Source organism: Gallinula chloropus, assembly GCF_964237585.1.
Source record: "Gallinula chloropus genome assembly, chromosome: 3".
Classification (NCBI taxonomy): domain Eukaryota; kingdom Metazoa; phylum Chordata; class Aves; order Gruiformes; family Rallidae; genus Gallinula; species Gallinula chloropus.
Genome location: NC_140087.1, coordinates 96,174,957 through 96,189,888, shown reverse-complemented (window position 1 = coordinate 96,189,888; position 14,932 = coordinate 96,174,957). Strand labels below are relative to the sequence as shown.

Below are 14,932 nucleotides of genomic sequence, written 5' to 3'. Positions count from 1 at the left end.
ATTTCCCTCTGAAACTTTTTTCCTTCTCCGTATTTACACTGATATGCTGATTAGTAATTTATCTTAGTTATCTAAGCTTACAGAATATTGACAAGAATGTTCCACTATTTGTCATTTTATATTTAAACTGTTTTTTATAAGACAGTATTTTTGTTACAGAAACTTGGGTTTTTTTAAAAAACCCTTAGAATTAAAAAAAGTTGATGTTTGTGTAATGGATTGAAAATCTCAAAGCAATGTTTCTGAAATGGAACTGGTATAAAAGAGCTATTTTTCACCATATTTTTGTTTCATGGGTGTTATTCAAATAGACCACAACTGGTGATGATGTACTAGAAAACATAAATAAATTTAGACTATGATATACTGGAGGTTATTCTCTGTGCAGAAAAGCTCTTGGAATCGCAGTAGCAAGTGCTGTGGTAAAAACATGTGCCCTCTCATTGCGAACACAATCCCTCTCAGTTGCTACCAGACTCAATTATGTTATTTTAAAACTGGACTTCTCCAGTCTTTGTTGTGAAGCTGGTATGGTGGTGTTTACCTAAGATTGTTTACTTAAATTTGTTCAGCCTTTTCTAAAAAATGTACCTGCCCTTACTTTTGATTTTCAGTTTTTATCATCTGATTTATACAGGAGAATTTTGGATGGTATTTCAGCCTGTGGCATGTCTTAAAGACAGAGAAGAGCTCTAGCTACATAATCTTTCTTCCAGGACATTAATTACAGTGCTGGAATCATCTTAGTGATGGTTTTTTTAACTGTACTAGCTATCATTAAAAGAAGTGGTATCAGTTGTTCGATAGTAGCTACTGAAATCTGTTACTTAGTAATCTAGTGTATGAGCAGGTTAGTGATAAGGTTCTTGCACTGAGAAGAATGAAAGCAGGAAGTATCTTTCCTGTACTAAAGCTAATTTAGATCAGAATCTGGTCTCTTATGACTTGGTTTATTCCCAGCAAGACACATTTTCATTCCATACTGTAGCATCTTTTTAGAGCTGCATGTATAAAAATGGATGCTAAAGCCAGACCTTTAATTTTCTAAGATTCCTTTTGTAGTCTTGAACCTCTTGTCAGATTTGCACTTTATTATTGCTGTAGAAAGACTGTGTACTTGTCAGAAGAGGTTTCTGTTTTATTAGCCATCACAGCGGCAGCAAGTCTGTCAGTCCGTGACATTTTAAGAAAAATAATAGATGGATTTGTCTATCTGGTTGCCAAACTTCAAAGTTCAGCGATTGGGAAATACCAGAGTGTCACTAAATACGACTTTAGCAGGCTCTGCTGAATCCTTCCGTAAGCACACAGCACTCGCTCTCTAGCTGTCTGCTGAAAAATACCTGCTGTACATTGCCACACACACCACCAGTACTGTATTTAAGCTCTTCAGCTTACATGTATTAACCCCAGGTTCTGAGATGAGAATTAACTGTTTCTGAAATGCAAATCTATTAATCTGTATCTTTTTATTACTTTCCAGGACAAACTGAATGACATAGTGGGTCTCTTCCAGTTGTGCTCCTGTACTTTTTGGGCAGAAAAGTTTTCATAGAAAAGTTTCCTAATCTTCATATAATTTTTTGAAAGAATATTTTAAAATTATTTTATTAAATGTTTCGATTTCCTGTAATCATATAAACTGACTTCCAAACCAAAATCCATAATCCTGTATACTTTGCCTTCCCTTTTGATAATGTCCATGTAATTGTTGTAACATCATATAGCTGTCAAACTGCATCTGTCTATATTCAGCCAGCAAATCGTGGCTATATTTCATATTCAGTCATCCAGAAAAACAGCATGTTGTATCAAATGTGCACTCTGCTGATATACCACATAGGCACGATGTAAATAATAATGTATTTTTACTTTTGGAATTGATTTAACATTCTGCAGCATGCCTTCAAAATCTCTTGAATCTCATGAATAAAGACAGGGCAGCTGCTCTTTTATACATTATTTGTGCTATGCACAATTTATGTTTCAGAAATTTAATATATTGATTTTGGAAAGCTAAATTGCTATCATAGAGCTTAAGTATTTCAACATTATGGAGGATACTACTTCTTGAAAGAATGTTAGGTTCTGATTTTCTATTGTAACATACCCGGCTGTTTAACAGTGAAAATGAATTCTGCATAACATGGTATGCTCTGAGATCTTTCTGTTCCCTATATCCCTTCTTAAGTCCACTCACACAAGGAGAAAACCAAATTTCCTTCTACAGTTTTGTGTTTTAATGACTGTTTTGTCACTCTTTTATAACTGCATCAGAAAGTTAAATTTCTATGTTTCAAGAGTAGATCTAAGGAAGACTTATCAGTTGGAGGAAAAATGTTTATTACTCAGGCTCCTTGTAGCTCAATTTTAAGAATTATTTGATTTTTTCCAATAATCAATTTATCCAATTTTTTTTTTTAATCTGCTCTTATACTGAGGATTTGCTGGTACCTTGAGACATAATGTGATTTGGACCTTACTATCCTTCTGTTCTGACATTTGTCCTTGTTCCAGAAGTTTAACCATATCCCAGTAAAAGACAGTGTTTTTTCTGCCATAGTTGTATCACATTTTGATAACTTGGCTTAGCGTAAAATTGAATCTCTTGGACTTTACTGTATCTCATTACCGACTAGATTGGGTCAGCCATAGATTTCTAATGAATGAGGACTGTTCTGCTGGTGGACTGTCATAACCTGATGGTAACAGGAATTTAACACTCAATCTCACAATCATTGAAAAGGCCTGCCTTTTTTTTTAACTCTCCTTTCTTCTTGCGTGCCTTCTGTCATTTAATGATGAACTTGGCTTCAGATGTCATTCTGATCTGTGATTGAGGAGTAACAGTCTGTAAAGGATTCCTAATAACATTGCTACAACACAAGGGTGCTTGCAAGGGGATGCAGTAATAAATTAATGAAGTAATTCAATAATATCTAATCAGTGAAGTTGAGGAGCTTATTCAAGTGAATTCCCCATGCAAGGTGCATGGTTTTGAAATGGAAGAACAATTTTGTGGTTTAAGTAGTCCAAAAGGTGTAGAAAACCTTCCAGTCTCTGCCTAAAACATTCTGTATTGAGGGAATGCTGTGTAGTTGAACCAGCTTGCAAAATGCAAACAATTCAGCGAGTAAATGGTCTTGTCCAGCATCAGGAGTTCGTTGCTCTTTGGAAATAATACATAGGCAGAGAACTTCAACTGTTACGGTGAACTTGCTCAGATCTTTTGACTCTCTGGCAGATGTGCCAGGTAGCACTGGAATATTGTATAATGAGCCAAACTTCCGTGGATTAATTCCAGTATTCTGTAGAGGTCTTTGAATCTGGCAACACTAGCAGCCTGGGTCAGCCGCAGAGCTCTTCAAGAATAGATCAACATGCACTGTTCCTTCGGATTCGTTTCTGGGCGGTGGTTGAACACAGGTCTGCTGCCAAGAGCCCTCTTTAAAATGGGTCAAGTCCTGCTGATTTTTGGCTGTCTGAAATGGCTGAGACTATTTTTCCCTGTACTTTCTCTCATTTATGAGTTTCTCTTCTGCTATCCCAGTGTCCTGTCATACCCTGCTAAAGTTCCGGTTCCCCCTCCCCACACCTTTCCACAAAACCCCAAAACAATGGGATATGCACGTAGGTATGGATTTCTCCCAACTCTGATACAGACTTAATGAATTTCTTTTCTCACTGGTATACATATTTTTTACATTGGGACCCTAGGCTACCATTGTGATCAATAAAGATCTTGCCTATACAGTCAATAGTGTCTCGAGAATAATTTATTTAATGAGCCTCTAGGTGCCTACTTTACAGTAAATTGAATTGCTCCCCAGGCTCCTCTGATTGCATTGACCTCCATTGACAATAATGGGAGACGTCTGGATTTAGATGTCTGGAGCTGAATCTTATTCCTATAGATGTACACAATTAGCCACTATTCCACTTTCAGTAGGTTATTTCTTATTGTACCACATGCCAAATTTCTGTCTACTCTGTAATCTGTGAACACTCTTACATCTCTTTCAATGATAGTGCTTTCTGGGTTATTCTTTGCCATTGAATGTTTGAGGGAGTCTTATTTTCTGTCTGTTACTTCTGATGAAATTAACGTCATTAATTTACTGCTTACCTTCTGCTGAAATGTAACAACACTTCCAAGTTGTATTGGTTAACTTTTCTGAACATTCATATGTGAGAAATACTGGTTGAAAATAATCAGCAGAAAAATCTGAAAGGCCTCAGTGTGCTTGTAATTCATGGAGTACCAGAAGTGTGGTGTGGGTTTTTTTCCTAACTGAGGGGGATTCCTTGGTTTAAAAATGGATTAATGGAATTTTTTTCCTTCTTTTTAAAATCTCTTATTAAACTTTCTAAATTAGTGTGTTTTGGAACAAATACTTAGTGAAGGATTCAAGATTGTTATCTGATGTTAGAAAGAATTTTCTTAAAGAGTTCCTTAAAACCATACAGAATGGTCTGTAGAAATTTGTTGAAAATAAACCCTGTTTTCAGTAATTGGATTTATTGAGGATTTATTTGTTTTTTTAAGGAAAGTAACAGCATACTTTAGAGATGCTTAGGCACAGTGTCTCTTATGCTGAGAAGTATTGGCATTTAAATGCGGCTGCTTAATTCTAGTTTAAAGTAAGATTTAATATTTTCTTCTTTATAAACCCAAAACAACAGAAATTCTCATCTGTTCAGTGTTAAATTACCATCTAAAAGAATTACTTTACTGTAATTTCCAGTTTCCTTAGTTCTTGATTAGAATTCATATCATAAACATGACTATTCTGTTGTGTGGTTGTTTCCTATAAAATGACAAGGAATTTACACCTTTGTGTTCAGTATGGCTCTGAATGGCCAGCATGAAGCTTCCAGTATTTTCAGTAAGATTGTGTATTAATTTATTGTTGGAATTCTGATATGGGTGAAATAGTCACCCACAAACTGATTTTTGCCTTAAAATGGCTCTCAGATTTCCCCCTTTTTTTTCTTTTTTTGTAGTGTTACTGAAATTTTTGCAGTAGGTTAAGCAAATATGTAGGAAACTTAATGATTCTTTGAATATTGCAACAGTGATATTAACAGAAAAAAAGATGAAAATACTGTGTATAATAAGTTTTTAATTTTTGGAAATATTAGTGATATCTGAGAAAATGACTAGTATAATTAGCAGAGTAGTATGTGAAATAATTAGGCACTGTAAACCTGTTAAGAATTAGGAGATCAGTGCAGTATAATATGGAAGGGATTTAATTCTTTCAGATATATTTCTTTATCCAAGACACATGCTCTGTATAGGTGATATACCAAGAACATCAGATATTATGCTAGGGGAAACAGATCATGTTCTGCAGAAATAATCTTTAAACAAAGACTGCTGTATAGTTCAGTAATCATAAAGACATTTTGGTTTGCTGAGAGTAGAAATCAATCAAGTGTTGTAATAAATATCACTTAATATTTTTTTCTACTCTTACAAGTGAGCACTGGATTGCAAGCTACAACTTTACATACTCTTTGTTGTTTTGAAAAGTAGCTTTTAAAACAGCATTTATCTTTGACCTCCACAGCTTTTATATCCCTGGAAACTTTGTTTTAATGGCAGACTACAAAAGTTCTGTCTTCCCTGTGCCAGTTTGTTGTTCAGAGGCTTCAGTTCTTTTGAAAGCAACTCCTTCATTGTTTGCTCCAAACAGTCAAATCTGAACTGAAATGTTTCTTCTTGACCATATATTTTGAAATGCATTTTCTGAATTTTTTTTTGGATAATATATGTGAAACGTCAGCAGACAAAAAAAAAAAAAGTGTTGGTAGTTTAGATACAGGGGAATAAATGGCAGTGCCTTGAAGTAGCCAACAAAAATATTTTCTGGATGACCAAACATGTGCCTAAGAAAAATCATGTTGTTGTACGAGGGGGCTTTAAGATGTGTTTTTGATGCAGTGTCTTAAATCAGAAGGCTTATTATACTTTTCCTTTGGTCCATGTATGTCTGTGGAGAAATAATGCACACAGTTATACATTTAGCCAAGTTACATTAAGGGTAGTCCAAAAACTAGTTCATCATCCATACAGGTTGCACTTGTGGGTAGTGTTCAAGAAATTTCACTAATCAAAAATCTCCTATTTTCCTTGTGGAACATTTTCCATCTCCAGGGCAAAGCACTTCTTGCAGTGTGTGGTTTGGAAAACCTGATATCAGAGGTGAAGAAGACTTTTTGTGTTTGATGTGAATGGGTCTGTAATGACAGCTGCGCAACATATTAGAATTCTCCAACTCAGTTTTAGCTGATGTCTCTGATCTGTACCTTACAGCATAGAAATTAGGCTACAGGTTGAGAATTAAGGATAAATTGAAACTTTTTGTCATTGGCAGATGGAGAGGTGTTTATTTGTGCTCCTAAATGACAACTATGCTTGGGAAAAGATAACCTCAAGTTCAGGTTATTTTAAGAGGGAGCTTAAAAAAACAAAAGCATAAGTATCTTGGAAACTAAGCAGGGTCAACAGTACCGGTGTGAGTGACTGCCTAGGAAATGCATGAAAAAGTCAACAAATTATTTCAGAAGAGACGCAAGTTTGTGTGATAAATTTATGGATTTGAATCTGTTATCCTTATGGGCTCAACAATTTTAGACAGGAAATGACACAATGACTGTTTAAAAAAAGGCGTTAAACCATTACTACCTTGATTCTTGCAGAGTTGGAACTAATCTGGTGGTCAGCCAAGAAGCTAGACAAAATTACTGCAGTCATTTTGCTTAGTTGTTAGACTTCAAATAAATAAATCTCCCAGTAGTGTAAGAAATAAATGCATAGAAAACTTATACGAGTATGTAAAAGTAGTTAAGCTGAAACATTAAAGTTCTGTGGAAGTGTGGACCTGAGCATGCAGGGATTGGAAAACCTGTCAGCAAATTATTTTCCATCCTATTACGCTTGCTGAATATCATAATTGATAACAAAATATATGGAGGACCTAGTTTCTGTTTCCAGATGCTAATCTGCAAATATGACAAGTGATATAAGGAAAGTAACTCTCAGTGATGGCATGATATTTATTCTGTAGTGGCTGGAATGCCTTGGGAATGTTGTTTGTAAGTGTTCTCTTTTGCAAGTCTATTCAATTGTATCAAATTGATAATTATGAAGCACAGATGACCCGTTCTTCCCTGTTTTGTTCAATGAAAGCTTTTCTTCAGAGGGAAGCATATATCTGCCAAATGGTCCATTTGATGTGCATCCTCATTCCATATCCAAAGATCTTCTGTGCGTTTATGTGATCAGAATTTATTGAAAATAGCGTTTCCTTAAATTATTCTCTGGAACATTGTAATCTGTATTAGTCTATACCCCTTGTACTTTTTTATACTTTCTTATTTGTTACCTTAATTATACCTGAATTTTTAACTCCTGTGTCTTTTAGCGAAGGCTGTCTTAATACATTTGTGTCTTAAGCTAACAGTCACAAGACAGATTGTTCTGCATTAGTCTGATACTCATGTGAATATACCACTTAAAAGCAAAATGTAAGTTCTTTTCTATAGTACACTCATGTATACCCACTAAACTGTATTGTGGCTCTGGACTGCTGGTTTAGTCCCACCGATCAGTGCCAAGAGCATTGTTTCTTAAAGGGCAGAGAAGTCTAAGGAAGCCTCAGCGTCACCGGTTTTGGGATACCCGGGATTAGTACATTCAGTATCATACACTGGACACCGTGGTTCATTACAACAAATACAGATACATAAAAACTCAAAACTACCCTCTTGTCATCAGCACTGCACTTCCAGCTGGGAGTCATGTGCGTCCTAAAGCCATGCCTGGAGAAAGAGAAGGCCTCAAAAACTCTATATTCCCTATATCCCCAGGGATCAAGTTAAAGCACAGACAGTTGACTTGCAGTGTTTTAAAACAAAAATGCACCCTGCGGCTAATCCCAAGATTTGTACATTCCAACACCAGAGTGACAGAATTTGATAGAGATGTTGTTAAGGGGTTTTCTTTGCCTCAGCTTTTTTACTTCATTGGGAACCAGTTCATTGCTTAAAGGAGTTATATTTCTTGATCCCTTTCTCCCTCACCAAAGCCATGGCCCATCCACCCGATACATAAATTACAAATACCATGCAGATTTTGGAAAGCTCGGAGAGCTAAACAGAGGAAAAATAACTGAGATAGGTGAGATGTGGGCCATCCTGTTAAAAAGTTGCAGAGAATTCTTGCTTTTGAGTATTACCAACAATGTCTGTTCCAGTGCATGTAGATACTCAATAGTAAGATAATGTTGCTTTCACATTGTTGATTTATTGTAACTTTGGTGGTAAGTTTCCACTGGTAGTTAACACAGACCATAAAAAGATGTATGTAAATGCTCAGTTGTTCTATGATAAGAGATTTTTTTTGCCTCTGTATTCTTGAATTTCTTTGGTCTCAATGGAAACAGGCAGAATACAAGGTAAACACCAGTTTATGCAGCAACTTTATGGTTGAGGAAGTTCCTATCAAAGTTCTTACAGGGCCTTCACCAAAAAAAAAGTGTGGGTTTTTTTTTTTTTTGCAAATCACTCAAATTGAGTTTTCACATTTCTCAGTGCTCTGCCATAATGATGCTATAGTAAATTGCTGTTAGAATATACTGTAATAGTTTTACAGGTCTTTTAAACTGTTCCCCTGGAGTAGTTTAAACCCAAGCAATTTATGAGCAAATAGAATGACCCTGCGAACACCCACATGCATGGTGTGTGCAGCACATAATTTGCTTTGTTTTGGTCAAGCAACTGTGAAAATCCTACCACTTCGATTTGGGGGGTTAGAGTAAATTGGAGGGGACAGTTCCTACCTCTGCCTCCTCATTTCTACACACTTCAAACATGTCTAATTATACTTTGGTGCATTTGCTGACAAAAGAGATTGCTCCTGAGGGTTTTTTTCTTTGTGCACATCTTGGTGTTTTGATACTGGGAAAGAATGAGTCTGATCATTGAGTTCATTGCTGAATGTGCAGAGAGGGCTGTTTCACAGGATGTGTTTTCTGAAGAGAAATGCTGGAATTTGTGATTTCTTCCCACTGAGGATGACCAAACGGCTTGTTGGATATAGGCCCTGATAAGATCCTATTTCCTTGATGATAAGAAATGTTGAATCACAAGGATGAAAGAGCTCTTAGTGAAGCATGTAACTGCGTGAATGTTAACTTGCACCATGGAGTTGCGTTACTCTTCTCTGCCATCTGCCACTGTGAAAACTCTGAGATCCAATCAGGGTTATAAGAAAGTGATGAGAAAATACCCAGCCTGTCCCAAAGCTGTGTTGTGTTCTTATGTAGCTGCTGTTTCTATTTACTGCACGAGCTGCTTCCCAGCATGAAATAGTGAGTTAGGTACTAAAAGTCATTTCTGTGGGCATTAAGGCAAGTGATGTGAAAAGTACAGCTCAAGATTTTAGTATACAAAACTGTTAAAGAGGGGCATTAATTTTCTGGCAAACTAAGCAGTACATCTTGAAGCATTCAAAAGTTGCTTTTCCCTTGCAGAAATAATGAGAGAGAGTCATAGAATCATTTCAGTTGGGAAAGACCTTTAAGATCAAGTCTTGCCGTTAATCTAGCACTACCAAGTCCACCACTAAACCTAAGTCCCTAAGTACCAGATTTGTATGTTTTGAAATACCTCCAGGGATGGTGACTCAGCCACTTCTCTGGGCAGCCTGTCCCTGAATTTGATAACCCTTGTGGTGAAGAAATTTTTCCTAATATCCAATCTAAATCACCTCTGGGGCAACTTGAGGCCATTTCCTCTTCACCTATTGCTTGTTACTTGGGAGAAGAGACCTATGGCCACCTGGCTGCAATCTACTTTCAGGCAGTTGTGGAGAGCGGTAAGGGCTCCCCTCAGCCTCCTTTTCTTCAGGCTAAACAAGCCCAGTTCCCTCAGCCAGTCCTGAAAGTTTTGTCTTCTAGACCCTTCACCAGCTTTGTTGCCCCAGGTCCTTTTCTGCCAGGCAGGTTTCCAGCCGCTCTTCCCCAAGACACCTGTAGGGTGCCGCGGGGTTGTTGTGGCCCAAGCACTGAGCCTTGTTGAACTTCATAGAGTTCAGCAGAGTTCCTCAGCCCAGTGATCCAGCCTGGTAATGCATCTTAATGGAATCTGTATGTGTGTGTGTAAGTACCTGATTCTCCTGTAAGTTTTATGTCACCTGTTGCCACACAAAAAATAACATGAATTCATGTCATTGAATGTTCTACGTGGAATTTAACTAAAATGATACATTGATAGCACTCAATGGCCAAGATAAATGTCTGTTTATGTCTGTATTGCTTAAGAAGATTTCAGTTTGTTGATGAAATTGGTAGTCTATCAGTAGACAAAAGAGATTTACTAAAATCTTTCTCTTTTTGTGCAAGTGAAGTTTATCCCATTTTAGAATCTAATGAAAATTGAACTTCAGTGCAGGAACAACGTGTAGGTGAAGCATTATGCATTGGGAGAACATGAATGTGAACCTGACTAAAGAAATATCTATGATAAAGCAATCGATGAATTTTTGTGTTTTCTTCATTTGCTAACGCTGTGGGGTTCAAAATTTAATCTTTAAGTAGTCTTATCTTTAAGCGGTGACTGCATCAACTGAAAAGACCTTAAATCAATGCACTTCTCTTGTCATGTGTTTTATGTAACACATGTATGTGTATATCCAGATCCATATAATGTAAAAATCAGGGCTAGCAGCAAGAAACTCAATTTTTATTTTTGTCAGTTTGAATGTGTTTGGAAGATTTATTTTGGTATTTTTGTTTGCAGAGCAGATAGAATCACTTGAACAGTATGTAAGAATTTATTCTTTTGTTTTTATTTAGTTTGACAAAGGATATGCTTACAGCATACGCCACAGCTATGGGAAGGAAGGAAAGAGGACTGATTATACCCCATACAGCTGCATGAAAATTATCATGTCCAATCCACCAAGTCAAGGGGATTATCACGGTGAGTTCCTTTAAAAAAGAAAAAAAGAGGAGAGGATATAAAACCAGCAGGCTAGAGAAGTTACTCCTTTCTGTAGTCTCTTAAAAATTTTGTGTCTAATTTCAGACCCACAGTGGTCTTGCATTATTTTCTTTAGATCACATTTGATAGCTTCGGGGTTTATGTACATTATGTCATGCAGTGCAAGGAGACTTTAAACATATAGATGCTTTACAGAAGTGACCATTTAGAAGTGTTTTGAGATATGAATTAAATCGTACAAAAATTGTGAAGTTTGCTGGGGTAATCTAAAATCTCCTACCTCTCTGTGACTAAACATGGAAAACTGTTGTGTGTTAATTCAGTTGTGTCTCAAAACTTATTCTGGGACAAAGCCCATTCTTATTACTCTAAAATTAGTATTTTTACAAAGGACTATGCTTTAAAGACCAATTGGCCCTTGTTACTTGTCATTTCCTGTTTGGGATATTTTTTTCACAGCTATTAAATGTACTAGCATTATTATTGTTAGCAAGGAACTTACTAAAACTCCTTTCCTGTCAGGGAATGAGAATTGTGGCCTGTTTATGTTGGGATATTTTAGGTAACTTTTGAGTCTGTAGTGCCCTGATAACCATGAAGTGGAGTAATTATTTAAAAAAAAAAAAAGAAAGTAAAAAGTAAGCAATTGTACACATGGGCAATTAACTTTTTTATTAATAAGCTGTTAGACAATTAGGAACAGCTTAGCTGGTCTCTTGAGTGCTTTACTGTGCTAACTCCTGGGTAAACAGCCTTGTTTGTTAGCTTGCTTGTTTTTTACTGTCAGGGTGCCCATTCCGCCACAGTGATCCTGACCTACTGAAGCAGAAACTGCAGTCATACAAGATCCCTCACAGTGGAATAGCTCAGGTAAGGCATATTGTGCCTGGTGCTTTTGTTAATAAGACACTGCTTTTCAATTTAACTTTCTGTTTGTGTAGAAATGCTGTATGCCGTTTGTCAGTGTGTATTGTGAAATATCTCATCTTCTAAAAGGTTTAAACTGGAATCCTGGCTTTCTGGTTCCAGTACTCCCACTGATGTGTTGCTTATTGTCATCACCTTTTATTGCTTAATATCTTAAGTTGGTTTATTACTATAATCAAGACTGTGCAGAATTTTGGTTTACTACATTTTATTGCACTATGATTTAAAAAAAAGTTTAAATGAATCTGGCAATATTTTAGAGAATTAATTTTTATTTTGCAGTGACTGCTGCCGAGTCAGTAGGCATAAGTAATTGTTGTCTGTAATAAATTTCTAAAAAGCCAATCATCTGTTGCACTAACTTCCCCTACACAACAAAAGGATGTGAAATTCTAGTCAAGTTAAGCAGAGATTTTTAGCACTTTTAAAAGGCAACATTAAATTGAAACTCTGTCTTATATAGCAAGGACAGTACAGGAGGTTAAGGCTATAAAAGAACACCATCATCTTCATTGGAGGAAGATGCATGCATTAAGAGTTAAACTGAGATAGTTCAGCAAAAAAATGTGTGTAATAACTGCCTGAAATATGCTCGAGGTTCCTGGGAAAAATTTGCGTGAAGTTCTAGTCTGGAGTTTGTGTGGAGTGTCACCATTGCTTGTCAGGCATCAACAGAGTGTTAAACATAACAGAAAAGAATGTGAAAGTTTCACTTAAAAGTAGTGTCTCTTGGAAGGAGTAATTAAGATAGGAATTAAAAGAAATTTTTAAAGTGTCTATCATTCACTCATAGTCATTCTTGAAAAATACCTGAAATACTGACTTTCCTAGGAAAGTTTGTGGGGTTTTTTTTTGTTTGTTTGTTTGTTTTGTTTGGTTTGGTTTTCCTTCTTTTCTCCTCTCTTCATATAAATAAACATTTCACTGTCTTCCACATCTCTGACAGGCACTAGAGATACTTTCCTTTGGCTTTTTTCCTTTTCATATGCATCAAAAATTGATGCTGCTCTGAGATTTTTATCCTGCTAATCATTAGAAAGATTGGTGAGGATTTACTGTTTTGGCTGCCTTGCTGTGTGTGGGTAGGATTTAGTAAAGGTTATTTCTTCATTGAATTTGCGCAGTGAGGCAGTATCTTTGTTTAACATTGTTCTAACTTGATGTGAATTGGGTTCTAGGGGTTTTTTCCCTCTGTGGTTTTGTGGGTTGTTTTTTTTTTTTCCTTTGTAAAGTAGGATTGGGATTTACTAGGAGTGTTAAATTTTCTATCAAAAGTGACTAAGGAAACTCCTTCACCAGCATCATCTTTGCCTGGAAATGAGCACTCTGCTGTCCATGAAATTTGTGGTACCAGTTTTAAGTGAAGAGAACGGGGCTCTGCAGTGGCCACTCCTAGTCTTAAACCAAATGAAACCCAAACCGAAACACCTGTACCCAAAAACTGACAATAAAGGTTGTTTGTTGTGGCTGGGTTTTCAGAAGTTGATCTTTTACAGAGACAGTCTTTGGGATACTCAGGAGGAGGAAGATGATTGGTTCATGTCTGTCTCCAGGTTCTCATACAGATCCTATTGCAAGCACTCCTCGTGGCTGTGTTTGCATGGCCCAAAAACATTTGGGGAGGTGGTGGTAGTTGTTGAGTATCAGAAATGTTTTTCCTTATTCCATGAATGGTTATTAGGGGTGGATGGTTTGTCAGTCTTCTGAAGCCTCTGACGGAATTGCTTTTCCAGTGTCTGGGCCTCAAAATTGACATTCACTCAGACCATACCCTTTGAGTCTGTTTGACCTCCTGTTAACTCCAGATCAAATGACAGCTTCCTTACAAGCTGGTGGATTCCTATTTTTAATGAATGATTCAGAGCTTGACCTTTCAGCTATGTATTTTAATAAATGGTATGTCTCTCCTGGGGCTCGGGGCCTCTTACACTTGTTCCTTGCTTTGTTCCAAAATTCTTTTTGCTGTCTTCAAATGTGACTTCATTTAGTGTCTTCTCATGATCTATATGTTCTAGACAAGTAGACTGTCACAAAGTGAAAAATTCCCTTCTGAGTTGTCAAAACCAGATCAATGTAGATACCTAAATGCTTTTTCAGTTCTCTCTTCATGGCTTATGGTAGAGATAGAGGTGTTGTTCTGGACTCAGGGGACACTCAAGTGGCTACGTGCAGAGGACAGCAAACTCAAAAGGAGCAGGCATTTTACATCAGTTTTCCTGGAATCCGAGCTGTCTGCAATGAGTGGAAGTCTCATGTCCACTTAATGAAAGTGTACGAAGTGGTTGAATAAACAAATGGGTACGTTAGTGTCAGAGGTGAGACAGCAAATGACTGTAGTGGATCTGGATATGGGGTGGGTTGTGATTTTTTTTTTTTTTCTTCTGAAAGCATCAAGGATATTAGAACTGCAGCCCTGCTTGAGGAATGTCTCACACAGTCCCTCCCTTTCTCCCCACTCTGGAGGTGTGTTTATTGAGCTCTCAACTCTCCTTCCCAGCAAGGGAATCATGGCTGGTCTGGGAGGACAGGACAGAAATGTCAGTGCCTGCTTTGCAGCTACTTGCAATTAAAGTCGTAGGCATTACAGGCTGTGGTCCCAGGGCATTCACTGGCTTTCATTTCCATGCATCTCTGCATGGATTCTGATCTCCAGAATGATCCTCAACTTCCCAGGTTCTTCATCCTCATCTTTCTGGGCTCCCAAGCTCCCATTATTCTTCATCTAAACAGTCTGCAAAACCTGTGGTCAGGATCCTAACTGGTAGTTCAGTGTTTCATTAATGGGAGGGTCCAGAACACGTCACTTCTGTTTAGCCCCAAATGTTACCAAGATTCACAACCAACTCATATGAGTTGTGGCTAGCTGGCAGGGTTATGCTTAACAGTTTGAAAAGTCAGTTTTGGATATTTTACAGGCCTCTGTGAAATTTGTGCAAAAGCAACTTAACTAAGAGTTACTGGCTGAACCATTTCCCAGTTTATTGCTTGATGGGTG

General features: G+C 37.1%; 1 protein-coding gene across 1 annotated transcript in view; it reads left to right on the top strand.

The window, feature by feature from the left end:
• Positions 1–14,932, top strand: part of PRIM2 (DNA primase subunit 2) — a gene marked incomplete at its 5' end in the record, with an annotated part of 101,228 nt that overhangs the window by 73,695 nt on the left and 12,601 nt on the right. The window contains 2 exons of the mRNA XM_084261160.1: positions 10,863–10,989; positions 11,798–11,880. Coding sequence (XP_084117286.1) covers positions 10,863–10,989; positions 11,798–11,880 — 210 coding nt within the window. The remainder of the gene's footprint in view (positions 1–10,862; positions 10,990–11,797; positions 11,881–14,932) is intronic.